Source organism: Nothobranchius furzeri, chromosome 11, assembly GCF_043380555.1.
Source record: "Nothobranchius furzeri strain GRZ-AD chromosome 11, NfurGRZ-RIMD1, whole genome shotgun sequence".
In the NCBI taxonomy this organism is placed as follows: domain Eukaryota; kingdom Metazoa; phylum Chordata; class Actinopteri; order Cyprinodontiformes; family Nothobranchiidae; genus Nothobranchius; species Nothobranchius furzeri.
Genome location: NC_091751.1, coordinates 43,163,716 through 43,190,881, shown reverse-complemented (window position 1 = coordinate 43,190,881; position 27,166 = coordinate 43,163,716). Strand labels below are relative to the sequence as shown.

At 42.8% G+C, this 27,166-nt stretch overlaps 1 protein-coding gene across 7 annotated transcripts in view; it reads left to right on the top strand.

The window, feature by feature from the left end:
* The window catches only part of ptprma (protein tyrosine phosphatase receptor type Ma), a 244,746-nt gene that overhangs the window by 156,654 nt on the left and 60,926 nt on the right, over positions 1–27,166 (top strand). For 4 of the 7 annotated variants that reach the window (XM_070541591.1, XM_070541590.1, XM_054742532.2 and 1 more), the window contains exons 13-16: positions 3,361–3,397; positions 4,034–4,108; positions 6,724–6,859; positions 8,098–8,127. In XM_070541591.1, the coding sequence (XP_070397692.1) occupies positions 3,361–3,397; positions 4,034–4,108; positions 6,724–6,859; positions 8,098–8,127 (278 nt within the window). The remainder of the gene's footprint in view (positions 1–3,360; positions 3,398–4,033; positions 4,109–6,723; positions 6,860–8,097; positions 8,128–27,166) is intronic. The other 3 variants (XM_070541592.1, XM_054742539.2, XM_054742535.2) reach the window with 1 other exon arrangement.

Genomic DNA, 27,166 nt, shown 5'->3' with positions numbered 1-27,166 from the left:
CTGACAACCTAAAGTAGGCTAAAAGATATAAAAAAGCAGCATATCATACCAGCTCAGTGGCCTGGTGGTTTGAGTATCCAACTTGATACTAGGAGTTAGTGGGTTGAAATCCATGATTGGGTCATACCAAAGACTTGAAAAATGGGACCCAATGCCTCCTTGTTTGATACTCAGCATGAAGGGGTTCGATTGAGGGGTCAAACCACCAAATGGTTCCTGAGCCCGGCCATATCTGCAGCTCACAGCTCCCCTAGGGAATGGGTCAAATGCGGAGAGCAAAGTTCACTCACCAGTGTGACAACTAATGGGACCTTAACTTTATTTTCATGCCATGCTCTAAAGAAATACATTTTTAAATGAACCCAGAAAAACGTCCAGCATTGCAAGACCCACTTGATCCAGGTTAGGGTCAGGAATCGACAACAGCCGTGTTTCCATTACGAGATCTGGGCAGCGCCCATGTGCATCATGCACTGTGCGTAGGGCACCAAGCTTCCATGAGGCTCTCCCCCACACTCAAACACTCACCGTCACAGAGGGGGTCACTAAAATGTAGCGAAAAGTAGGGAATAATGTAAGAAATTATACAGAAAGACAAGTTTAAATAACTGTACATATTTATCAGCATCTGCAGTCAGGTCCTGTCGATTTCTGCTGTTTGACCACAGTCAGTCCAGCCGGTCTCTAAGTTCGGTCTCAACTCAGTCACCACACAATCAACTTAGCATAGTTATGAGAACAACTCATTGTTGTAATGGATTTGATCATCTTCAATCTCTAAGAGTCACAAACTTGTGATTTTAAAATGAGTCCCAAGTCTATTAGAGGATTTATTTTTTGGGGGGGGTACAATTGTTTGGAACAAACATTTATTGTTACAAACTCCACTACATTTTCAAAAATCCAACAAACTTTAGTCTTTATGTTGACAGTAGAGTTTCGAGTGGATTTAATGAAAGCAAGATTCAAGAGTACCAAGATGTTGCACTGCGGAAGAACACCAACATTTTTTTAGGTCGCAGCAGGGTCAGCCTTTGTATGCAGAGCTGTGCTTCAGGACATGCCGTCGTCCTCCGGTGCTGTGGCTATTTTCCTGCCTTTTCCTATGGAGCTTAACGTCCACCACCACACAGCCCGTTGATCTGATGCATTTAAGAGATGCAGTCATCCAGCGTGCAATTAAGTGTGTTAGTCATGAGACAACGGCGGGGCGTACTAATCGTACAGGTCGCAGCTTCCTGTCATCAAGTAGGACTTGGCAGGGCCCATGCCTCCACAGTTTGCTCAATTACAACTTCAGGTGGCCCACCGATTGTGTCCTGAATGAGAATCATCGTAAACCGCCTCCTTGATTGACTCCAGCACATTGTTAAACAGGCAACTCAAAAAACACACGAGGCGACGCTGAATCAATTTAGTAAGTTTGGTCTCTAAAGTGGAGCGTTGGACGACCAGAAGACGCTTCGGTCAGGCCGGTCTGCAGTTTAAAGGAGTATTTTTTACCATTTTGATTTTGACTAATCAGCTGACGGTGGAAAAATCTTTTGCAAGGGTTTTGGTAAAAAAATGTTGCAAAAACTTTCCACCATGAATCGACATGAAATGATTTTGTTTAATTTTGACATAGAACCACTTTGAATGTGGGTCCATCTGGATATAATGTTTTTTTGTCAAAGAGATAAAAAAAATCTAAATAACTAAACATTCATGTATTCACTGTGTTGTACAACTATTGTTTTGCAGAAATTTTAGCAAAACTATATGAGAAATTGAAAAGGATGTACTGCATTTTGCTGCTGCTAGTTAATATTCATGTTTGTAAATAAAGACCATTGCGGTGAAAACATTTATAAAATTACAATCCACTTTGCTCAACAGTCCTAGAGGGCCTTTCCACCACATGCCTACGACCCTCTGCGTACGCATCTGTTGGAAAGGCCTACTACGAGTAGGCAGCAGTTGGCTGCTGTTATGGTGGACGGGTGTGTTTTCACCACTAGTGAAGTGTCGTGTTTTGGACACGTCCCAGAAGCGTTCGTCGACTCTGTTTCTTAGGTTCCCGAACGTGTCACGCTCAGCTGTTAAGGTCAGGCCAGACAGGAAGTCGGCCACGAAAGCAGTGTTAAACATCTGGAGACTTTCAAAGTAAAAGTCGCATGCAGATTTCAGTTGCTTAACACGTAAAAAAAAGTATGTCATTTCCTTTGAAACCTTTGTAGCCGAGGGAAACGGAACAGAAAACACTCCTGGCTGTATGGTTGTTAGGTGAACTGCTGAAATCACGCAGGATTTCTCTGTTCTCCAGTCGTTTTGTGACCTCCAGGATGAGCTACGTAGAATGCTTTCAATGTGGCTTCACTTCTGAAACGCTCTCGGTGGGACGGAAGCACACGAAGAGAACGCCTCTATTACGTTACGTAACGTTTACGCATCCAGTGAAAAGCTGGGTTGGAAAACCCAAACCATATTTCTCCAAACTGAGGTTGTTTAGGAAGCTGACAGCAACGGGTAAAATAGGAACTATTTAGACAGAAATCCACTTTCACATCTTCAAATTCTCCCAGATGAACATCATGATTTAATTTTAATTTTAGGTGTTCATAGTGATCAGATTTTATGTTTAAATAACGTTTATTTATTAGAATATATCATTTGTTTTGCCTCACAGGCTAAAATAATTATTAGCAAAGATGTGAATAAAACATTTCTAATTTCAAAATGACTTTTTCCTTTTTTATCATCACTTATAATACAAAAGTCACCCGTCTTTATGTTATCTACTCCAAACACCAGGACATGTCTTTTGTACCGCCTTACTCATCACGTCCCTGTTTCTGTCTCTGCCCTTTTCCCTTCTCATTCAACTATTTCTGACAGCAAACCTCTCTGCCGACATCCAGTGCTGTGTGTGTTTTTCGGGCTTTATTTTAATGTTTTCGAAGGCTGTTGTCAGAGATGAAACTCCATTACATATTCTGAAAGTCTCCCTGATGTGACATTTTTGGGAGCCCTGCTCAGCTGGCCGTTGTTGCTTGTCACAAGCCTCTGGTTTCTCCACGGCGGATGACCACCTTGAGCCACAAGCTGCCGACAGATCGCTGTTGGTTGACAAATCAGCAGCTCAGCACCTCTAATCTGTGCTGTGGGCCCTCTCGCTTAGCTGCGTTTTGTGTCACAGTCATCGAGCTCAACAGATGATAGGGGACAGCAGGAGACCAGCCACAATGTTTCTTGTAACTGCAGGTTCTTGGATAGGTGTTGCTGGTGTCATACGTGTGTCTTTGTGTGTGCATGCACATGGATGTGGTTTATATTAACCTGTGATCCTCTCCTCCCTCCACCTTGTATCTGTTTTCACAGGAAACCAAAATCGACTGTGTTCGCGTTGCAACTAAAGGTAGGGCTGACCTGAATTTGAGCATTTGGGAAACTAACAAAATTAACATGTTCTCACCTCACTGGGTTTCATTGTTGCATTTGGGTATTTTTTTTATCTCTAAAGACAAACAGTTGTGATAAAGTTGGAACATGAATTTGTTTGGTCTATATATTGACTCAGAACATGTGTTTTTCTCTGACTGTGTGCCTGCGGAGGTCTGCTGATACTTAGCTATGTGGCCTGGATGTCCTGCTCCTCACATCAAGGGTGATGAAGTCTAAGCAGCATTGATCTGGGAGCAGGATTGATAAGGCCAGAGGGAGTCGTGGTCACAATCCGTTCTGGGCTGTGGGAGGTTCTGTCACGCGCCCCGACAGTCTCATATATATTGTGCACTTTGCATGCAGCTCCACTATAGATTTCCTGTGCAGGTCCAAATGTCTCCATCTACATGGGTCAATTGGGTGAAGTTATACAACACTAATGATTCAGAATTGACTCACGAAGAAGACAAATTGTGCAAAACAATCTTTTGATTGTTTTATTATTGTTTTTGCCTCAGTTAAGCATGATGAAGGTTGTTTTGAGCTTGAATGTGGTTTCTCTTTGTCTTTTTTTCCGGCATGCCGTCCTGGATCTACTGATGTTACTCAGCCGCCATACTCGTGACTCAGCTCACAACCCCGTACATCCGCATGGCCCCGGCGGCCGGTGACCACCAGCTAACAGGTCAGGCCCTCGGAGCGTCCCCGTGATGCTTTCTGTTCAAACTCACAGCTCCCTCAGTGGGAAGACAGAAACTAACATTGCATGTGTGCACTTAGTTTACTTTCCTTATATTTGCATAAAAACTGTTCGAGTTCTTATGAACTCAAAGATATGCAAAAACTGTAATCTACCTTCAACATCAAAGACACGTCATTGTTGAAGATTTTAACAGGGATTACTCCACCTTTATGAATACTTATCATTATTTCTAGGTATTTGTTCCTGCAGCTTTTAACATAAATATTAATGCAGACATGTTTTGTTGTGCACTTTTTCTTAAGTTCTCGGTAGCTTGAACAAAAATGGCTGAACCTGCAGTGCTTGCAGCTCAAAAGGAGGTCTGGCGCTGACAGCATTTCTGCTAAATTAGTGTGAAACAATGTTTTAAGACTAAATCGCCTCCATCACTCCAGACATGACATCTTCTTGCAGTCTGGCAGTCCACCGCTTTAGCTCTAGCATCCTCTATCTTCTTTAAATAAAGGCTGCTGATAATGGCACACCAGGGCTAAAACAATGTGTCACAACCGCCTGAGGATGGATATTTGCTCTTTTGATAGGGAAGGAAAAATGACAAACACTGACGGAAGAAGGAAACCATTTGACATAACAAATCATTATTTTAAATTTACAACTGGTGACAAGAAGTAATGGTGTTGTTCAGGTGGGCGGGTGTGATTTTAGCAGCATTGCCTCTTTCAGGGTGCTTCTTATCACATTTCTGTTAAAACAAGCTGTATTTTTTTAAAAATATTATCCAGTCTCGCCTCTCCTCTCGTTGTTGGCTATCTCCTCCAAGGCTGATATTTAATGTTCTGGTTATTTTGAGCATTTTTATCTTCTTGGGCATTATCTTTTCTGCCCTGCATCATGCATTTTTCTACATCCCATACCAGCCATTTGTCACAAATGTGATTAAGCAGGAGTAAAGTCCGTGTGCACTTATCTCTCGCTGTGCAGCATCATCTGCAGATTGCTGATGTCCACTAAGGGCGAGCTAAAGGTGGAGTCTTTGGAACAGCTGGAAGTCACTTACTTTTACTTTTACAATCGTTTTCTTTCCAGTTTCCTCTGTCTTTATGTGGTTCGTGCTTAACGTGAAAATGAGTCGTTTTTATCATTAATTTCGGGAAATATCCATCAAAATATTGTTTAAAATGATTGAAATGATGCCCAGTTGTTGAGAATACTGACGGCTTCGTAACGTATAACCATAAAAATCTGGTCTAAAATACATGGGAGAGGGTCTAAGTCTCTGGGCGTCGCCATATTAGATGCCATGTTTCCTTCTACGGGAGCCCATGAGGACAAAATGCATTTACTGATTTGTAACAAACGGTTACAAAACATTCGTTATTCTTAAATGTTGTTGTTTTACACATTTACCTCTTCACCTGTTGCCAGTGATGAAAGGGAGTCTGATGTGCTCGTTATTTTGCTAGAGTTTGCACTCCCCAGGGCCTTTTGACCCTAAAGGGCACCCATTGGTAAGGTCTTACTCCAACACAAAACACCGCTTGCTTGCAGCGATTTAGGTATCTACTGCCCTCTATCACCAGGAAAAATACACACTGTCAATTTAAAGTCAAGGAGCCTCGCCTTGATGTCTTGGTCCCATCCCGGTTGCCTAGGAGATACGTCATCAGGAACCGCCAAGGCGAGTTCCAATGTTCATGTTCCACCGAGGCACCTGTCCTCTGTTTGTTAGTCATTTAGCTAGCTGAGCAAGGATACATGCGAGGTGCCTTGTTGCCTTCTGTTTAAAAATGTCCTAGAATTTCAGCACGGTATTTTCAAAAGGATGGTGGACCAGGAGCCAGCAGCTACTTTGGGGGCAAATTTCCAGTTTAAATGTAAGTCAATAATTGTAGCCATTGGGCTGATATCTAAAATATTTTTTAGATCCAAAGTAGTTATCTATGGTTGGTTAGATGCTTCGTAGTTGCAGCTTCGGTGGCTAGCAGGTGGTAACTCGCTTACATATTTATTTTAACCATATACATAGACAGTTTAAAAAGGCTCATTGTACATCTATAGTGAAACTCATTTATTTGAAATATAACTTTACCTCGCGTGTCACGTGACGTGACACGACCGCCTTGCAAGACATTGCCTTGCTAGGCCAGGCACCTTGACGCTGAGAAACACCCTAAGTTAGGCGACGCCTATTTGAACCATGTTTCCTTCTACGGGAGCCCGTGAGGACAGAAAGCATTTACTGATTTATAACAAACGGTTACAAATCTTTCACCATTCATAAACGTTGGTGTTTTATACATTTATCTGATATCTGATGTGATGTCATTTTAATGAAGGTTCAACAATCTCACTAAGTACTTGTTTGAAAATAGCTCTCCCAGGGATTTTTGACCCTAATGGCCATCCGTTGGTAAGGTCTTATTTGAACACAAAAAATAAACGCTTGCTTGCAATGATTTAAGCATGTGCTGCCCCTTATCTCCAGGAGAAAGACACACCGTTCAAACACAAATTTTAAAGTCATCATTTGATTCCTGATTTGCTCTCTGTTATTTGATCTTTGTACATTTGGATGTTTTTTTATTATTTTTTTGCAGGAGCAGCCACTCACAAACCCAACGCAGTGGAGCCCGAGAAGCAAACCGACCACACCGTAAAGATTGCGGGGGTCACTGCTGGCATCCTCCTCTTTGTCATCATCTTCTTAGGAGTGGTGCTCCTCATGAAGAAAAGGTAATCTCATCTCCTCACTCATTAAAATGCTGTTTCAAATTCATGTGGAAGTAGTTTTGCAGGAGTGCTAAAAATAAAACTGCTTCTTAGCATTTTTTCAATTATTTCCCTTATTTCTCCTTCAAACAGAAGCGTTGTCAGTGGCGTCATAAATAATTAATTTGATCGTGTTGATACGGCCCATTAACGCTGTTTACAGCCACTAGATACAAGTGTGCCATGAAAAATTAATCCGTTTCTACGGCCCCCTCCAACAAATGTGCAGCACTTCAGCGACACTGGAACGGCAACAGAAATAAATAATGTTTTTTGAGCGTTGTGATGTGGAGAGAGGCGTAGGGGAGATAAGAAAGAAAATATGATGAAAGGCTCTAAAGGAAAAGAGGATGGCCGCATAGCTGAAGGCTAAGTTTACATTAGCTCAGGACCCGGGACTTTAGAGATTCTCTGGGCATTTCCCAGTAATCAGGGGAGCTCGTGCTCGGCAAATATCAATCCCCATTTTTTAAAATAACACAGTTCCTGTGGAAATGTCCTTGGTGGATACAAGTTCTGTAATATTTTGATAAGGTCCTTGCACGTGTTCTTTAACTCTGTTGGTCAAGTATAAACGTCACTACAGCAGATCGGGGAAACGCAGGCGATTGAGAAGGCTAAGTTGTGTCCGTTGGTGGTAATTTAATCATTGTGTTCCATGTTTATTCTTGTTGGTAATATAAGATTTCTTCCTCATGGCATGGCCTGTTTGTTTAGCGCAGCCGTCAGTGGGTGGGTGTGAAAATCAGCACCAAGTAATGGAATTGTTTTCAATTAGCTTTAATCAAACCAGAGCTGGAGACGACTTCATTGGCTGAATTTGGTCTAATTTGCCGTCATCGTCGGGGGAATCGGGGTTGTGTTTAGACATTCGAACCGCTCATTAAGTTCCAGCCTCCGAGGTCAGATATGGTAATTTCTCTAAACGTGTATAAAACGATGTGTTGTTAAAGGAAGGGAAGCAGCTTGGATAGATCTGTACTTTTATTAGACTCCCCTTTACCAGAGCATGACACGACTCCAAGCGATCACCTTTTGCCCTCACGATCACTAGTTTTTACCTCCACGTGTGCCACCATATCTGATTTTGTTCATTTCTTCTCTTTTTTCAAACATTAATATATTTTTACTTTTTCTTTCCTTTTCATTCCATCCCCTCCCCTCCTCCACTGCTTATATCCTACCACCACCCCTCTCGGCAGAAGAACCTATCACTCCTACACTTACTACCTGTAAGTAACCACTTTGTGTAATGTTAGTGCCATGCTTCTCACCCACATACTGCTCCCCATGCATGCAAACAGCCATGTCATCCACCTCCTGCCCAGAGCTATTGCAGAGGCCCGGCTGTAATCTCTGCTGGAGGAATGGAACACGCCACTCCAATGCATCTCCACATCGCGAGCACATCATACTGTATGTCACATTGGCACGACTTCTGACAAAAGCAGACAGGCGCAGCTACGCCCCCACAGCTAAAACTGCCACTGGAATGCTACTGCAGACACCATTTCTGCTGCACATTTAAGAAATTTGTTCATCAAACGATGAACTTAACTGCTTTAATGACTGTAGGACTGCCAAACTCATCTTTGCAAAAAAAATCAATGAAACAGCTAATGCTTTTTTACTGAGTGTGAATTTGTCTGTTGCCTCCAGTGGTTTCATCCCTGCAGACGTCTATCCTAGTGTGTTTATGCCTCCTTTGTGTCTAAAACTTAAATAGGTTATTCCTGAGATTTCAGATTTTGTACAGTATATAACCTTGCTCAAGTTATTTTGCCACGAGACCTGCACCATGAGCTACTCTTATGTGCATGTGATCATTTTTTTGTTTTAACCCCACCCCCACCCCCCACCCCCACCCCATTATTTGTTCAGACTTCCTGCACTTTCTCTCATTTTGAAGCATGTTTTAGGGGTTTGCTGCACCTCATTGACTTCATGGTGATGGTGGAGTTGTGTCCTTAGCTGTGTTTGCAGCAAGCTCTATTTCAGTGCCTCCAACACGATAAGACTATAGTCACAGCTCTGCTTTTGTTTGCTCCTAATATAACCAATAATTCCACATCACACCGTTTAGCGGTAAAGAAGCTTAGTCTGCAGCTCTGCCTTCCCTGCTGTTGCTCATAGGCTTCCACTGTACGCTTCCTGTGATGGATGCCGACTAATCTGTCTTGAGATGACTGTGATCAGAGAAAAGAATGGGGGCTGCCTCACATCAAAGAACATCTCAGGATTCACCTGGAGATAATGCTGCTCTGAATACGCTGCGTGTCACTCACGTTAGATCGCAGCTGTCTTCAAGACAAAGCCCAGATGACTTAGCGCAGTGGCGTCTTCAAAGCCAAATGCTCACAATGGCCAAACGCAGCACAAGAAATCTGGACGGCTGTCAAATACTCAAGAAAAGTGGTTTTTGCTATTTTATGGTGCAGACATTTGTTGTCCTGCTTTCACAAAAGTTCATGGACTTCATAAATAGTAAAAATGGTAAAAATTGTTCATACTTTGCACAACGGATAATGCAAGATGCACAAATGTATTTGTTCCTCTTACCATTTCCCCATATGAAAAGTTAAAGGGACTTTACGGAGTTTTGAATTCTTATGCTCGCGATTGCCCCCTCAGGCCCAAAGTGTGATGGCAGCTTCAATAGTAGGCTCGTGCACGAGGCGCGCATGCTGTACGTGCACACTCCTTAACGAAAATAACAGCTGAGACAGTCAGCTCCGTGTGTGTGTGTGTGTGTGTGTGTGTGTGTGTGTGTGTGTGTGTGTGTGTGTGTGTGTGTGTGTGTGGGGCCCGGAGGACAGGAGAAGACGCAGCTAATTAATTAAATAATTTGGTTCTATAACTTTCTCTTCAGCGCAGCCGACAAAGGTTTAAGATGGGTCAGTTCTCCTGCATGCTCTTGAAAAATTGTTCCAAAATGAAAGTTGAACCCACATCTTTTTAATCTGTGAATTCAATGCCGTTCGGCGAATCTCAAATAAAAATTTGGGCATCTTACTGTAAAAAATATACCATTAATGTAAAAAAGAAACTCTAAATAAACTATGTTCACATCTGGAATCAAACCGGGGTCATCTGCATGAAAGTCCAACATCTTACCAGGCAAGCTAATGCGCCAGTGACATCACTTCTAGCTGTACCATTTAAGAACGGTTTGGGGGGCGATGCCTGAGCGTGAACGCGCATGAAGCAGCCTGCTCGACCCGAGCAGCTCCCTTTTTCTGTGATTTTACAGAAAAACAGGCAATCACAGTAAAAATGCCAGGGCTCATTCTACAGGACCAGGGCATTGCAGGAGAATGTATGAAGAAGAAATGTATTATTTCTATACATGTTTTGGCTGTCAAACTTCCATAATGCCCCTTTAGAGCTAAAATGGCAAATATGAAAAACAAATTAGTTTCAATTTTTTTTTCATGCCTCTTCATCAACATCAACTTCATTTATTCAAGTTATCTGGGTGCTTTCCATCAGCCAGGAGGCAAACCAAAGTGCTGAGCACACAAACTAATTTTAAACATCACTGACCCATGCCATGACCAACTAAATATACATAAAGACAAATAAAAGTGGGAGATAAAAGCAAAATAACTAAATTATCTAAAAATATGGCTAACTCACGTGCTGAGGGAACACAAAAGTGAGTCTTCATGTGGCTCTTAACAACATTCTAACATTATAATAATAATAATAATAATCATCTAACTTATATAGCGCTTTATTAGGACACTCAAGGACGCTTGCGTGAACACAGGCAAGTTGGGTGAAGTGTCTTGCCCAAGGACACAACAGCAGAATACCTCTGGGGGGAGCTGGAATCGAACCCATGACCTTCCCCGATCATGAGGCAGCCCGCTCTAGCAACTGAGCTACTGCTGCCCCCTAACATTGTATAGCTATAAATATATTGTGGAGATAAAAATAATAATAATAAAGGGATTGTCTCCCATTTTCTGCCAATAACACATTTCGGACATCCATTGCGATTTTTCAGTCGATCTACGTTTCAACCCTCATCTATGGTCACAAGCTTTGGGTAGTGACCAAAAGAATGAGATTGTGGGTACAAGCGGCCAAAATGAGTTTTCTCCGCAGGGTGGCATGGGTCTCCCTTAGAGATAGGATGAGAAGCTCAATCATCCAGGAGGGGCTCAGAGTAGATTCGCTGCTCCTCCACATTGAGAGGAGCCAGTTGAGATGGCTCTGGCATCTAGTTAGGATGCCTCCTGGACGCCTCCCTGGTGAGGTTTTCCAGGACCCTCCAGTCAGGAGGAGACCAAAAGGAAGACCCAGGACATGCTGGAGGGACCATGTCTCATAGCTGGCCAGGGAACTCCGTAGGATTCCCCCGGAAGAGCTGGCCCAAGTGTCTGGGGAGAGGGAAGTCTGGGCCTCCCTGCTTTGGCTGCTGCCCGTGCGACCTGACCTCATATAAGCGGATGAAAATGTATGGATGAATGTTTTGTAGACTAGTCATTGCAGCTTTGGCTAATTAGTCTCTTTCCGGAGTATTTCTCTTATCTGATGGCACCATCTCATGGCTGACAAGCATATCACACAAGTAGTCTCTGGATCCGCATTTTTAAGATAGTTAGGAACGTTTTTTGTTTATAAATGTGCTTCTGTAGCCGACAAAAATAGCTAAAACACGTTTCCTATTGCACAGAGCTCTGTGGGGCAGGGGGCGTGTTTAGCAAAAAAAAAAGACATATTGCTTACATTATATCACACTACATGATGAGACAATAACTTACGGATTTCTGAAAAATCATACATATTTTGTGAAAGGGGAAAACTCCAGAAAGCTACTTTAAGTCATTTTGCAAATTTCAACCATTAAACTGATTGACTTAAGCCTGAAATACCAACAAATAAATAAATCCTTTACACCATCCACGTTATGCAGCTGCAAATCTTTATATAACTCAAAACTACAATGAAATACATAAATCTTGATTCTATAGCTTGAAATGTTGCCTAATTGTGAGTTGCATACCAGGTGAACCCTTATTTTCTTTCTTCATTGAGCCATTTTGTGGGAGAGGTAATAAATCCTCCTATCGAGGTCAGCCTTTCACCCAACTAGAACCAGTTTGTTGCATGTGCATTGTCAGAATAATTACTGACTACATGTTTAGACGGTCTGCTCAGCAATGTAGAATATCTCCACTCATCTCCAGTTCTGATGAGAACCTTGTTGCCATAAGAGCGTACATCTTCTATGATTGATGAACACCATTAATGCTCCAATGCATTCATCAAAGTCTTTTAAAGGCCTGAGAACATCCCGCAGACATCAAAAATATTCACTTTAGGTACGTCGCCAGAGGTGGATGTGAGGGCTAGCGCGCAACTCCGCATCAGTCACAGTGCTCATTAGGAATGCGGTTACATGTGTGATCAAATATATGACGGCTTTTTAATCAGGTGGCTCTACTGGCTGCTTTGCATGCAGCTGCTGGGGGACAGAGGAGATCAATTGGGATAGGGCAGGAGTTGTGATTGGGTCTTTACTCCCACGAGAGCTGGATTCATCCATCAAGCAGCAGGGAAGGGAAGTTAAAACGCACTTAGTGTGACACTTTCTCACTGATATGTCTGACTTGGCTTGAGCTTTTGAACTTCAGGTGTGTGATCTGATTATTGATTCATTCAATGCAATTAACCATCTATAAATATAACCCTCTAAAACCTCTGAGATAAAGTTCTGGGTGAGAAAATGAAAACAGGAGAAAGCCAGTAGTAATTGTTCCGTTTGTACTTGATTTCTCATTTTTTACTCAAACTACTTCCTGTTTGCATTAAAAAGTCTAAAGTGAGAACATTAACATTTCTGTACTTTACAAAATATCACAGGTCAGTTTGAGGAGTCAAAGGGGGACCTTCACGTGTGAGGCATCAGACATGCCACCCACAAACGCAATTCATATTTATTTCTTAGTAAATTGGACCACAAACTATTAGTGACTTGTGCACTCCGTTCAGAAATTATGACTAAATACAATAATGAACTTAAATAATTTTTCAAAGACAACCAACAACATCAACCCATCAAATCCAATAAAACATCTGAACATCAAAACATCAAAACATTTCAACTAGGGCTGCACAATATATCGAAAAATTATCGTCATCGGGATAACAGGACATGCGATAGGCCCATCGCAAAGCACGTCAAAAACGGCGATAAATGTTTGGTTCAAACATTTCCATCCGTGTCATACATCAGCTTTTTGTAAACTAGCTATGTTTTTTTCACGCCGAAGTATTATTTGACCAATCAAATGTAGCCCTTCTGATATGCGGCCAATCAGATGGGTCCGTTCACGTAATACGCCCGCCCACTACGTAGACTTAGGATGGAAAGCAACACTCGAACTGAGCCAGCACTACGAACAAGGGAACGGCGCCGCTAGTGTAGTGTAGAGCAACGAACGCACTTTGTGCTGAGGTTTCTGGAATCAGCGCTGCTTTCAAACGTGAACATGAGTCCGCTTGGTGTCGTTAATCATGTTTACCGGGCTGACTCCGACACGTGCCGGTGAACCAACCCACCTTCATGTCGCTAGTGTTCCACCGGGTGGTGATGTTAGCCCCAGGCTCTGGTTAGCTTCCAGCTAAAAGGCTACAGCACTCTCCTCCCAGTCCCACCCTGCTAAAGAGGGCCTGGAAAAGTTCCCCCACACATCAAAGTGATTTTTCATTTATGAGCTTTTATAACCTTGTTAATCAGGATAGTTGATTTGCTGCTGCACATAAACCGTCAGTCAGAAGCTCTGCTAGCTGGTTATCTTAAGAGGAGCTAGTTCAATTTGTTAACTTGTTATCAGAATCATAGTTACAGTTTCATCATCTGAGCTGCTTTTTAAGTTCTAGTAAACTTGTTCAATTTGGGGTTAAAAACAAACGTTTTCACATATTTTCCATGTAGTTTTTTGCCAGTTCCTCTTCTGAAAGGTAGACAATTGTTTTTCTCTTTCCCTCAGAAAATCTTAATATTCTCCTAGTTTGGCCCAGCACAGTTCACTTTCCAATTGCAGCAACAGCTTTATATCATAACTAGGGATGCACCGATCAGGTTTTTTGCTGCTGATCACCGATACCGATATCAAAGAATGCTGATCACCGATACCGATATCAAAGAATGCTGATCACCGATACCGATCACGTGGATTGGCCAGAAATTTTCTACAACATTATAATGAGTGCTACAAACTACATAATCTGGGAATAAAGTAAATGTAACCTAATCTAAAATGGTCTGTATTAGGGTTGTCACAGTGTGAAAATTTAACCTCACGGTTATTGTGACCAAAATTACCACGGTTTTCGGTATTATCGCGGTATTTTTTTTAAACGTGCTACATTTTCACACAATTAAAAGGGCAATGAAAATCCTGGACAAAAAGCCAATGTCGTATCATCGCTGTCCGATTCTGGATAAATATTCTCAACTGAGTTTCCAAAATTTTAAACATTTTAAATCTGCTTGCCTGCTCTATAAAGTTATTCATGGTCTTCCCCCTCCACCACTGAATGATTTTATTATTCAAAAATCACATAGGGACTCTAACCGAGTAACTTGAGGTATAGTTAGAGGTGACTGTGAGCTCCCTCTTAGGCGAACAACATTTTCTCAAAATGTTCTGTCATTCCAGGGCTCGACTTTTTGGAACAGCATTCCTTCTCAAGTGAGAGACAGCTCAAGTTTTGTTACTTTCAAAAGACAATTGAAACTGTGGCTACAGGAAACTCAAAGATGCAATCATAGATGACACTTTTATTTGTTTTACTCTTGTCTTTTTTGTAAAATATGTTCCTAACTGTTTTTTATAAATGTATATTGTTGTCTGTCTTACCCCTTTTAACATTAGCCTGCCAGAGGACTGCAGATGGAAATTAGCCTAAGGCTACAATCTGGCATATTTACAGTTGTATTACTGTTCATGAATATGCATTGTCCACCCTTTAAATGAAGTAAGTAAAAAAAAACATAATTAGGTTTGCATTTCCAAAAATGGAAAAGATTGCTTTGAATGTGGTAAGTCTGGCCCACATCATTTACATCTTGAAAAGTTTGGGCACCACTGTCAAAAACAACAGAATGTGCATCGTCCTTGCAGCTCTATGACAAAGACTTGAGTTATGCGCTAGGAATGCAGCAGACACAAGTTACTGTCACTGTGGCAAGTTAGTGGAGTTTTTGTTGTTGTTAGTCATGGTTACTGCGTATCAGATCACACGTGTGGTAGCAGCATGTCCCATGGCAACGGCGTGCATTTGTACTGAATCAGCACTGGCCATCTAGATTACAATCCCACCATGCCATTAGCAGCGTCCATTGCATCATAGCGTCTTCTTGCACCTAACCACTTCGTAGTACAAGGCAGGACATCTACTCCATGACAGGGATTGGGAGATTACACTATCAGAACTTCTGGGCCAACCAGACCATCCCCAAATGCACGTGTTTCCAGCCTTGTAGAGTCATGGTTTGGTCTTGTGGTTAAGAAATTATCTCAGCAGATGTCACCAAAGAATCAACGTTTGTAAATTAAAAAAGTTGTTGGTGACGCGGAATGAAAGTGGAATAGAAGGAAAAGAAAATCACTGCTTCTTAACTCCCAATGCCAGAAAATGTGTGGGAATTCTCCCCACAATGATATAATTTAGGCTTTTAAAAATGTTGCTTCTGTCAATTTAAGGCCGCTTTTTATGTCTCACATCCTCTCTTGCCATCCGGTGAACAGCTTACACAATGGTGTCCATTGATGTGATAAAACTTTTGTAACATTATAAATGTCTGTGGACACTATCTGGTGCAATCACTGCCAAAACAATCCTAATACGTTGACATCTTAGCAAAGTCCTGAAAGGCTGCTTTTGTGCAGAAACACAGCTGGTGTCAACTTCTTCCCTTCCCAGACGTTTTCCTCTTAGAAGAAGCACAGCTCTTCGTAGGTATATTTGTTGAGATTGTTGTAGGACGTTTCTGCTGATGTAGGTGTGGTGAAAGACCAAAAGACATTCAAATGATGCAGAAAACGGCGGCAGCATGATTGTTTTTCGACTTTGACTTCTTCTGGATGTGTTGTTTAGTTTGAAGAGAGCACAAAAGGCTCTTAATCCCACTTGAAGTGACTCTAAATGCTCTGAACAGTTGTTGGTGCTTCTCAAAGTACGGAGTTTACGGAAACAACCGTTGAACAAACATATCTACTTGCAGACGTGCTTGATAATTTTTACGTGTTTAGCATCCTAATTCCAGCATTTATCTGTTTTTACATGTACTTTTATATGATTTCATCCAAGGCAGGTTTATAAATGAAATTAAATAGAATTTAAGAAATAAATAATAATTTCACACAAAAAATATACTCACAAGGATTTTGTCTTTACTTTAAGGGAGTTTTAGAGTTTTCAACCTAAATTAAGTTTCAAAGTACTTTTTTCTAAACTCTTAAGTGATGTCTTCGCAACAATTGTACTAAAATAAAACAACACTTTGATTAGTTCTTGTGCATTTACCAAATGCCAGGTAATAAACTGAGTCTAAATATAATTGCTAAATATCATGAAACTGCCTGCAGCTTTATTATCTCAGTTTATTTGAAAAGTATGTGCTTCATTTAATAGATGCCAGGTAAAGCCCTCAAGATACACATTCATTAAATCGCTCAAACAGGTTTTAAAAAGTACCTTATGTGTTTTATTATTCAAAGTGTCAATTAAATCATACACTGTGTGGTTTTATGTAGAACCATGATCAGAATCTAGTTTCTTTTGAAATAATAATGTTAGGCACATATATATTTAAATTTCATCCCCACATTTTTTTCATGAATGTGATTTTATATCATCATCCCTCTGCTCTCAGTGTCAGGAACAGGGTTGCACTAAATGTACAATGTATAAGACAAAGTGCTCAGGGCAAACACCTTCATTAAACTTTGCAAGTCGAACATGCAGCAAGAATCACATTAATTGGTACAAGCCTTGCAGAGTTCTGTACGTACAAGCGCTGCATGTTGATGAGGAAGAGTGAAGAGGAAGAGCACCCTGAGCAGGCCGAGGGGATGTCATGCAAGAAAGGATCTTTTTTAAATAAATGGGCTCATTGTGAAAGAGTGTATCACTGACAAAAAGAAAGATTTCTATCCCAAAAATATTAGAAAATATCTTGTGTCAGTGAGAGAGGATGACCTGGATACATTAAAAAAAATCATGATTTCTGCATCATTTCTTAAAGTGAATCTTTTTGAAAAATAAAAGAACAAATATTGTGGAGATATATAAATACTTTATTAGCTTAGGTTTTAGGAGATTTAACTTAAAACATAGGACTCGGGTGTCTTCATTTAGTTTAATAAATTTCAAAATCTGTGTGCAGAGGGACACTGAGTCAGCCTAACCTCTTGTAGACAATTGTTGTAGATTTACATCAAAGTGTCCAGATGGAGTATCAAGATTAGTACTTTCATCAAAAACCTGCTATATCCAGCTTTAGATATGTTTACGGCCCTCAGGTGGAGGATCTATGGGTAGCAAGGGTTAATTTTATTTCTTTGTGACTGTTAGGATGTTTATAAGGAAATATTAAAGAGCAGGGGTCTCATTTATCAAACATTGCGTAGAATCCTTACTAAAACCGTACTTAAGCTCAGCAAAAAAAATGTACTTATTCCAAGTAGGTTTATGATCTATCAAACATGGAGTACGCACAGCTGCACGCAATCTCCGCTTCAGAAATCGGAGATTAAGGAGAATGTTTTTCAGCTGCATTTTAGTCACATCCCACGCTCACCACGCCCACTTACTGCCATAAATAGTCAATGCAAAGTGCCTTGTGGATCTCATGCATATACATAAGCCGGCTTGTTGCAGCGCTCCGCCAAAGACATGGTGACCGTAGATCAAGGCAGATCAAGGAAGCGCAATTTCACAGAAGCAGAAATTAAGGTACCTGTGGGCAGGGGCGCAGGAAGGATTTTCAAACTGAGGGGGACAAAGTTCCATTGTACCCTCCCCCAAACACATATACACACACACACACACACACACGTACACATATACAAACTATTGCAGGGGCCTTAACTAGAGCTCAGTCAGTTTGTGTAATTTCATCCAATGGTTTACGAAAAAACTAACACTTTTATATACGTGTTTAAAGCTATTGTGCAAAGGAACGCTGGCAACAAAGCTCTGCCTGATCAACACTATCCAAGTCAGTCATTTGTTATTCTCCCAATCAATTACTAACCAAAACCTCATGCTTTATGCATAAAAATTAAATGATTTTCAGCATACCAATCTTTACAGAAAACATAAAAGCCCTAAAAAACTGCGCATAAAATATATTTAAAAACAATATTCACTTATTGGGTTGGGCATTGTTTGATTTTGAACGATTCCGATTCCTTGTTTATATTCCGGTTCCTATCGATTCCCGATTCCGATTCTTTCAAGACATGACACGAGCCAGCTAACCACAGGTCTTACTTGATGAAATAATCTTAACTTCAACTTGAATTTTAATTCTATGAACAACATCACCTTCATTCAGACAAAAACATGTTTTAGAGAAAAAAAGGAAAAGACTTGCAGCACAACCAGTGTGTTTGTTTCTGACCACAACCAAAGTCTGGAAGAAGCCTCTGGGATGAGAGGCTAAATGTCTCCAACATATCCAGAAACGTCTAGCTGTTTTTGATCTCATGCTCCAGTTTTCCCTCACTCATGAACAAGACCCCAAGATACTTATGGGCCATTCCCATCTGTACCGGGTCGGCCCAGGCCGGGTAGCCCCAGTCGGCCCCAGGCTGGCCCGGTTGATTCCACACATCCTTGCCTTAAGCCCATGTGGGCTGATTCTACCCACCAATCAGAGGCTTGCTCTAATGGAAGGTGTGAATTTGCTGTCAGCAGTGGGTGTGTTGGCCCTGGTCGGCCTGAAGCAGACCCCCTCGAGAATAGGGCTGAGAATGAGCCTTGGCTGGCCAGGAAAAATACCAGGCCACCCAGATATGTAAACAACCTACGCTACCCGGCCCGGGCCGACCCGGTACAGATGGGAATGGCCCATTATACTCCTCTACTTGGGGCAGGACCTCATCCCTTACCCGGAGAAGGCATTCTACCCTTTTCCGAATCAAGACCATGGTCTCAGAATTAGAGGAGTTGATTCTCATCCCAGCTGCTTCACACTCGGCTGTGAACCACTCCAGCGAAAGCTGAAGATTATGTTCTGATGAAGCCAACAGGACAACATCATCTGCAAAAAGCAGAGACCTGATCCTCAGGCCACCAAAACGGATGCCCTCCACACCTTGGCTGCACCTGGAAATCCTGTCCATAAAGGTTATGAACAGAATCGGTGACAAAGGGCAACCTTGGCGGAGTCCAACTCTCACTAGGAACGAGCCCGACTTACTGCCAGCAATGCAGACCAAGCTCTGACACCAGTCATACAGAGATCTAACAGCCCGTATCAGAGGGCCTGGTACCCCATACTCCTGGAGTACCCCCCACAGGACCCCCGAGGGACGCGGTCAAATGCCTTCTCCAAATCCGCAAAACACATGTGGACTGGTTGGGCAAATTCCCACGCACCTTCCAGGATCCCCCTAAGGGTATAGAGCTGGTCCAGTGTTCCACGGCCAGGACGAAAACCACATTGCTCCTCCTGAATCTGAGGTTTAACAATCTGACGGACCCTCCTCTCCAGAGCCCCTGAATAGACCTTACCAGGAAGGCTCAGGAGTGTGATCCCCCTGTAGTTGGAACACACCCTGCGGTCCCCCTTTTTAAATAAAGGGACCACCACCCCGGTCTGCCAGTCCAGGGGGACTGCCCCGATGTCCACGCGATGTTGCTGAGCCGCATAAGCCAACATAGCCCCACAACATCCAGAGCCTTAAGGAACTCCGGGCAGATCTCATCCACCCCTGGAGGCTTGCCAAAGAGGAGATTTTTAACAGCCTCAGTGGCCTCAGCACTAGAGATTTGAGAGGCCAACCCAAAGTCCCCAGATTCTGGTTCCTCACTGGAAGACGTGTCGGTGGGATTGAGGAGGTCTTTGAAGTATTCTGCTGACCGATCCACAACATCCTGAGTAGAGGTCAGCAGCACACTGTCCCCACTATAGATAGTAATGGTAGTGCACTGCTTTCCCCCCCGAGGCGCCGGATGGTGGACCATAATCTCCTCAAAGCCATACGGAAGTATTGCTCCATGGTCTCACCGAACTCCTCCGATGCCCGGCTTTTTGCCTTGGCGACCACCCAAGCCACATTCCGCTTGGACTGCCGGTACCGTCACCTGCCTCTGGAGTCCCACAGGCCAAAAAGACCTGATAGGACTCTTTCTTCAGCTTGACAGCATCCCTAACCGCCGGTGTCCACCAGCGTGTTTAGGGGTTGCCACCATGACAGGCACCAACGATCCTGCGACCACAGCTCCGGTCAGCCGCCTCAACAATGGAGGCACGAAACTCAATGACTCAATGTTAACCACCTCCCTTGGGACATTTTGGAAGTTCTGTCGGAGGCAGGAATTGAAGCTCCTTCTGACAGGAGACTCTGCCAGACGTTTCCAGCAGACCCTCGCTATGCGTTTGGGCCTGCCTGGTCTGACCAGCAAAGTCCCCCAGCCGAACAAGGGAATCATTAGAAGGAGCGCTTTCCAGCACACCGTCCAAAGTCTCCAAAAAGGATGGGTAGTCTGAACTGTAGTTTGGTGCATAAGCACAGACCACAGTCAGAACCTGTCCCCCCACACGTAGGCGGAGGAGGCTGCCTTCTCATTCACTGGGGTAAACCCCAATGTACAGGCACCAAGATGGGGGGCAACTAGTATTTCTACCCCTGCTTGGCGCCTCTCAGTGGGAGTAATTCCAGAGTGGTAGAAAGTCCAACCCCTCTTAAGGAAACTGGTTCCAGAGCCAGAGCCATGCATTGAGGTGAGTCCGGCTATATCTAGTCGGAACCTCTCAACCTCACACACCAACTCAGGCTCCTTCCCCACCAGAGAGGTGACATTCCATGTGCCAAGAGCCAGCTTCTGTAGCTGAGGATTGGACCACCAAGGTCCCCACCCTCGACTACTACCCGTCACACACTGCACCCGACCCCTTTGGCCCCTCCCACGAGTGGTGAGCCCATGGGAAGGGGGACCCACGTTTCCTCTTCGGGCTGTGCCCGGGCTCCATGGGTGAAAGCCCGGCCACCAGGCTCTTGCCAACATGCCCCACCTCCAGGCCCGGCTCCAGAGGGGCGAGGCAACACGGTTTCCATTTATATAATTCATCACAAGAGGTCTTTGGGCTACTCTTTGTCTGATCCCTCACCTAGGACCTGTTTGCCATGTGTGACCCTGCCAGAGGCAGAAAGCCTCAGACAACTTAGCTCCTAGGATCACTGAGACACTCAAACCCCTCCAACACCGGTAAGTTGGCAGCCCAGGGAGAGCTTTTACAAAACAAATAAGAGAAAATCCACGGAGTGGCACAGCGTTGCTGAAGCCGTCAATGTTGTGAATTCTTCAGAGAGGTCTGTGGCAGATATTAAAAAAAATGGTCCAATCGGGATTCAATCCCCAGACTCCCAGGTGAAAGTCACGCATGCTAACCAGTCAGCCAAACAGAGATCTCCCCTGTACAAGTAGCCAGGGCGCGTGATCAATCGGGTCACAGTGACAGGACACACGCTGTCACAGACGCATGCCATTCTGTCTCAATCTGTCCCCCTGCTGATATTCTGCATTCCGAATTATGCACTTCAGGTTGTGTGTGTATGTGTGCGTGTGCGAGCGTGCGTGTGTGAGTGTGCGCGCATGTGTGTACGCGTGTGTGTGTGTGTGGGGGGGGGGTCTTGTTCCGTGTGAAAACGAAGCAGTACAAGTGATAATGCTGCAGGATTTCATAATTTTATCCTTCTTAGCAGCAGCAGCACTGCAGGTGCTCTCCATGTCCAACATGTGCGTAAGCCAGGTCCTTAGTCAACTTAAAGTTGCACACATTTTTCTGCTAAGTTTTCTTTCATAAATCCCAAAGTTTGCGTGGAAAGTTGGTTACGCAGTTTTCCGACAGCATTTTGTGCGTAAGCAAGCTTGATAAATGAGTTCCCTGGTTCACAGAGAAACCATTTTTTACTTTGTTTTCTTTTGTTAAATAATTGGGCATTCTGAGATAACATACATGCTGAACATGAAAACGGTGTCATGTTCTGCATGCTGCGTCCTCCCCATGTGTCTCCTATTCAGCGTCCTTGTGCTCCTGTCTTGTTCTGTGTCCCTCTCGTCCCCCGCCCCTCCTACTCTCTCTCCAGGTTCTCCTCTTGTGTCTTCTTTATTATCCCCAGCTCTCTCTAAGCTTCCCTCAGGTGTCCTCCTAATCACTCCCTGTTAGTCCCTACTTTATTTCATATTAGTTCTCCTCATCCCTCTAGTTATTAGTTGTTTATATTTGCCCTCAGTCTCTAAGTTTAGTTATCCGTGTTTTATAGGTTTAGGTTTATCTGCCTTCCTGCTTGTTTCTGTCCCCCATTTAGGTTATTTTATGCACCTGCCTTCCCTCCAGCTCTCACTACTCACACCTGTCACCTGTTCCCCTGATCACCTCCCTCTGTGTTTAAAAACCCTAACTTATCCTTCAGTGTTTGTCGGTCCATTGTATGTGTCTGTGCTGTTCTGTTCCCTCCCATGTTTTGCCTGAGTCCGTGCTCATGTTTTGAGCTCCTGTTTTGTTTTTGACCGCAGGATTAAGCCTCCGCCTTAAAAATAAAGAAATTACTTCTTTACATCCGCTCCTGTCTTGAGTTATCTGATGTTCTGCGTTTTTGGGTCCTAACCTCCTGCTCAGCATGACAAATGGTTTCCTTCACCCGTTTCCAGCATTAGCTTCCAATTAAAAAATAACAGAAAAACGCTCGATTCAGAAAATCTTACCAGATCTACGTCACGCTGTCACTTAGTGGACTCACACAGCTAGACTCACAACAGGGAAGGTTGTTGTTGGTTTAGTGTCCAGGAAACAGCAGAGAGTGTTTCAGCTAGTAGAAGCTAATCGTTAGCATTAGCACCTTCACCACACAGCAGAACTCCTCCACGCTTGTGTTATTTGTGGAGATGAAACGTCAACGTTGCAGAGCATTCAAAATCAGTGGTGTTAGCCAATCAGAGACTAGATGTCCAAATATCAGGAAATAAGACTCCAAATCCTGCCGTCTTCTGCCACTTTCTACTCCAGCTGACTTCTACATCCTCAAGCGGGAGCGTCTGAGCCTTAAACACTTTTTATAACATCAGACGATAAATAGTTCAGTTTTATCTAGATACATTTGGTATTTCTTATCCTGAAAATGGTTAAACTATAGAGCTATTGATTAGAAGACTGTGTTGTTATTTCTGAGGTAGTTAGTGGTGTTTAATCAAAGATTCCCAAAAGAATCCTGCATTAGAACAATGAAATTACTAATTGTCCCTTCCTGACTTCTCACCACCTCCAACATTAGGAAATTGTTTTAAAGCAAAGCTGTTTTTTATTTCTTAATGCAATAAATTGACAAAAGCTTAAATTCTTCCTGTGTTTGACTCTTGTATATTCTTGATCCCAAAATGTTTTGCTGAATCACAATTGTATGGCCAATTTATGACAGGTTTTGCTAGCCTGACAAGCCATCCTGTATGTGAATAAATAGTCTGGCCACGACCGATTGACGGCTCTCAGTCGTGAGGCGTGATCTACGGTTGTCTTTCAAACGGTCTCTGCATGCTATTGGACAATGAACAATGTGATGTACTCACAGCTACGGATGTCAGTCAACGAGTCCATACTCCATCAAAGATACAAATACAGTACATCTTTATTTTAAATAAACCTGAGTACCTCTATCTGCTGGACTCAAAGAAAAGCCCAAGTCTAAATAGTCCAAAGTTGAGGCCAAAGCCGTTTCAAATGAGACTTCCCCATTTTTGTGTGTTCATAAACATCTCACTCAGCAACAGAGTGCCGTGATTGTCCCACCAAACCAACAGAACACTGTGATTGGTCCGCTACGATGCTGTCGCCATTGTAATTTCACTGAGTTGCCACCAATTTGGCAGAAAGAGCGCTATGATTGGCCTGCAAAAATACTAGCTGGGGCTGCGGAGGTTCCAATGGAGCGTGGCTAGACTGACATGCAGAGCAAAATAATTTTGGTTTGGCAAACGACGGCCTGGGTTCTAGGATAAGGTTTAACAAAAATGAGGCAGATTTTAAAGTATAGCATAGCATAGCATAGTTTATTTATATAGCACATTTAAAACGCAGCACGGGAGCTGCCCAAAGTGCTTCACAGGCTAAAACAAAACACAACCATTCGAAAGAACTAAAACAGAGGATAAAAATCCCAATCAAAAGCAGATAAAACATGATAAATACTAAGAACACATTAAAACAATGATACAATAAAACATTAAAACGAGTCACTGTCTAAAAGCCAAAGCGTAAAAGTGGGTCTTTAAACGAGATTTAAAAACCACCAGAGATGGAGCCTGCCGAACTCCAATGGTAAATGAGTTCCATAGCTTTGGGGCAGCATGGACAAATGCTCGTTCACTCCGCGATTTGAATCGCATTCGCGGCATGCACAGCAACAAAAGGTCAGCCGACCTCAACGTGCGGGTGGGCACATATGGAGTGAGCAGGTCAGAGAGATAGGGAGGTGCCAGGTCATTGAGAGCTTTAAATACAAAGGTCAGTAACTTAAACTGCACTCTGAAAATGACAGGGATCCAGTGAAGATGTTCCAGGACAGGGGTAATATGGCTACGTCGGTGTGTACTCGTCAAGAACCTGGCAGCAGCGTTCTGGACGACCTGCAGCCGATTCAGGGCAGATACCAGAACACCAACGAGGAGGGCGTTTGCGTAGTCCAAGCGAGAGGTAATGAAGGCATGGATGACTGACTCCAAATGCCTCCGTTTCAGGATTCGTCTGAGGCGAGTAAGGCGGCGAAGCTGATAAAAGCAAGACCTCACTACGGAGTTTATCTGTGGGGCCATTGTGATTCCAGCATCCAGCTTGACCCTGAGACTCGTCACACACTGTTTGGGGTTAAGGGTTAAAAGGTCACAAACAGGGTGAGAGCCATGGCGGTTGCGGGGGTCAAGAACAATAATCTCAGACTTCTTTTCGTTTAACTTTAAGAAGTTGGATGCCAGCCAGCCCTTCACGTCATCTAAACATGCAGCCAATTTCGAGCCTGCATTCTTCTCATCCATTTCTACGTATAGTTGACAGTCATCAGCGTAAATGTGATAGCTCAGGCCATGCTGATTCAGGATATTGTCCAGAGGCAGAAGGTAGATAGAAAACAGCAATGGCCCAAGAATAGAACCTTGTGGCACCCCCCAAGGCAGTGGAAGACAGGAGGATGCACAGTATGAAAAAGACAAAAATATCAGGATAGCTTAAGGAAATGTAAATATTTCATTTGTAGGAAAGGGGGAATGTTTTAGGGTTTTATTTACTTCCACGAGAGGAAATTAAAGTTTTTAATTTGCTATTGGAATTCCCAACTTTGAGGATTTTTTGAGGCAGGATTTCTATGTACGGTGTTGTTGCTGGATTGTGCTTCTGCCGCTTTAGATGAGGAAAGTTTTCTACCAACAGATAAGGTGCAAGCCGATCAAAATGCATTTTCTCTAGACCCGTGATGAGTTACACCTCAGACTCTTAATGTTCTTAGCCACGTGTCGAATAAAAGCAACATTTAAACTGACACGACTTCTGTTTTGAAAGGTAGAATAATAACACCCAAACACACACAGCTGTTTGAACATAGATGGAGGGAGGTTCGAATTATTGCCCCCGTACAAACAGCCAGTGAAATGCCCCCACCGAGTTAATCAAAAACATTTCTGTTGCCCCACCCTGCTGGATGTCAGTCAGCTAAAACAAACATGCACCACCGGTGTGTGTGGATCATTTAATGAAGCCTCCGTTGTCACCATGTCACAAGGATTAGACGGTTCTGATGCAGGAATGAGACCCGCCCTGCTGAGCTTGAGGTTTTGAAGCACTACTTTTAAAAACGGCAGCAGCGTTAACTCCCACTGAACACATGTTCTGTCTAAAAAAAACATCTGTGCAGCTTCATTTTTATTGTAGCTGAACTCACTGCGTTAAGAGTTCCTAGATGTGCCATGCCTGATGAGTGTTGATCTGCAGCTGATTTCTAGCAAACTGAAGTTTTTACCTCTGCAAACATGTGAACTCTGATGTCTCAATCTATAGTCAGATGTAAGCAAATTATTGTACAGTGAGCATGTTGTTTTTTCTGCTTTAAATGCAATTCCAGTCAAACGTTTAAAAGTGATTCATGCAAACATTGTTTTCTAAATCTTTACATCACCACTGGTTTAGCGTTACTCAGTTTTTTATCAATTTTTTTGTTATATACAGAATTTTCCCCTGTGAAGCCTGAGGCCTTCTTGCAGGAATTTCAACAATGGTGTAATTGGAAATGAAAAGCAATGTCAAAGTTTGTAGTATAATCTCATGTTAAGGGAAATGTTATAGATTGGTTAGTAATAATCCATTTTCATTTGGTGAAAACACTTCTTTTTGACGTTTTGCATTAGCACTCTCCCTTTTTCCAAGAATTCCAGGCAGAGGCTTGAAGGAGACTCTTCTTTAGGCAATCATACTCAAAGAGCAAGTCACCCCCTACCAGAGTATTACTCCGCTCCCACTTCCTGTTTGAAAAATGCAACAAATGCTGTTGCCTAGCAGACCGAGAGGGCGGAGCCGCTAACAAATACACACACACACACACACACACACACACACAGGCTCACAACGACATTGTGACATCATATGGTACCAGCTAATGTTCTAGGGTACCTCTTACCAATAGCGATGGCAGATTTCAATTCACATGCAGTGCAGAGTTTTTACCTGACAGTGACACAACACTGACAGCTTTAGGCAGAAAATGCACTAAAGTTCAAAACTATTGACTACACTTTTCTGCAGCACAATTAAACACGCATTTATATAGTTTATCAGGAAAAAAATAAAGATTTGGGGGTGACTTGCTCTTTAAAGTAACCTACTGATTAAAAGTGGAACTACAACTGTCATTAACAATCAGTGTTGGGAATGTTTCTTTTAAAAAGTAATTATAGTTACTGATTACTTTGTCAAGAAAGTAACTCAGTTACTAACTGAGTTACAAGATTATAAGAGTAACTAATTACCAAGAAAAATAACTA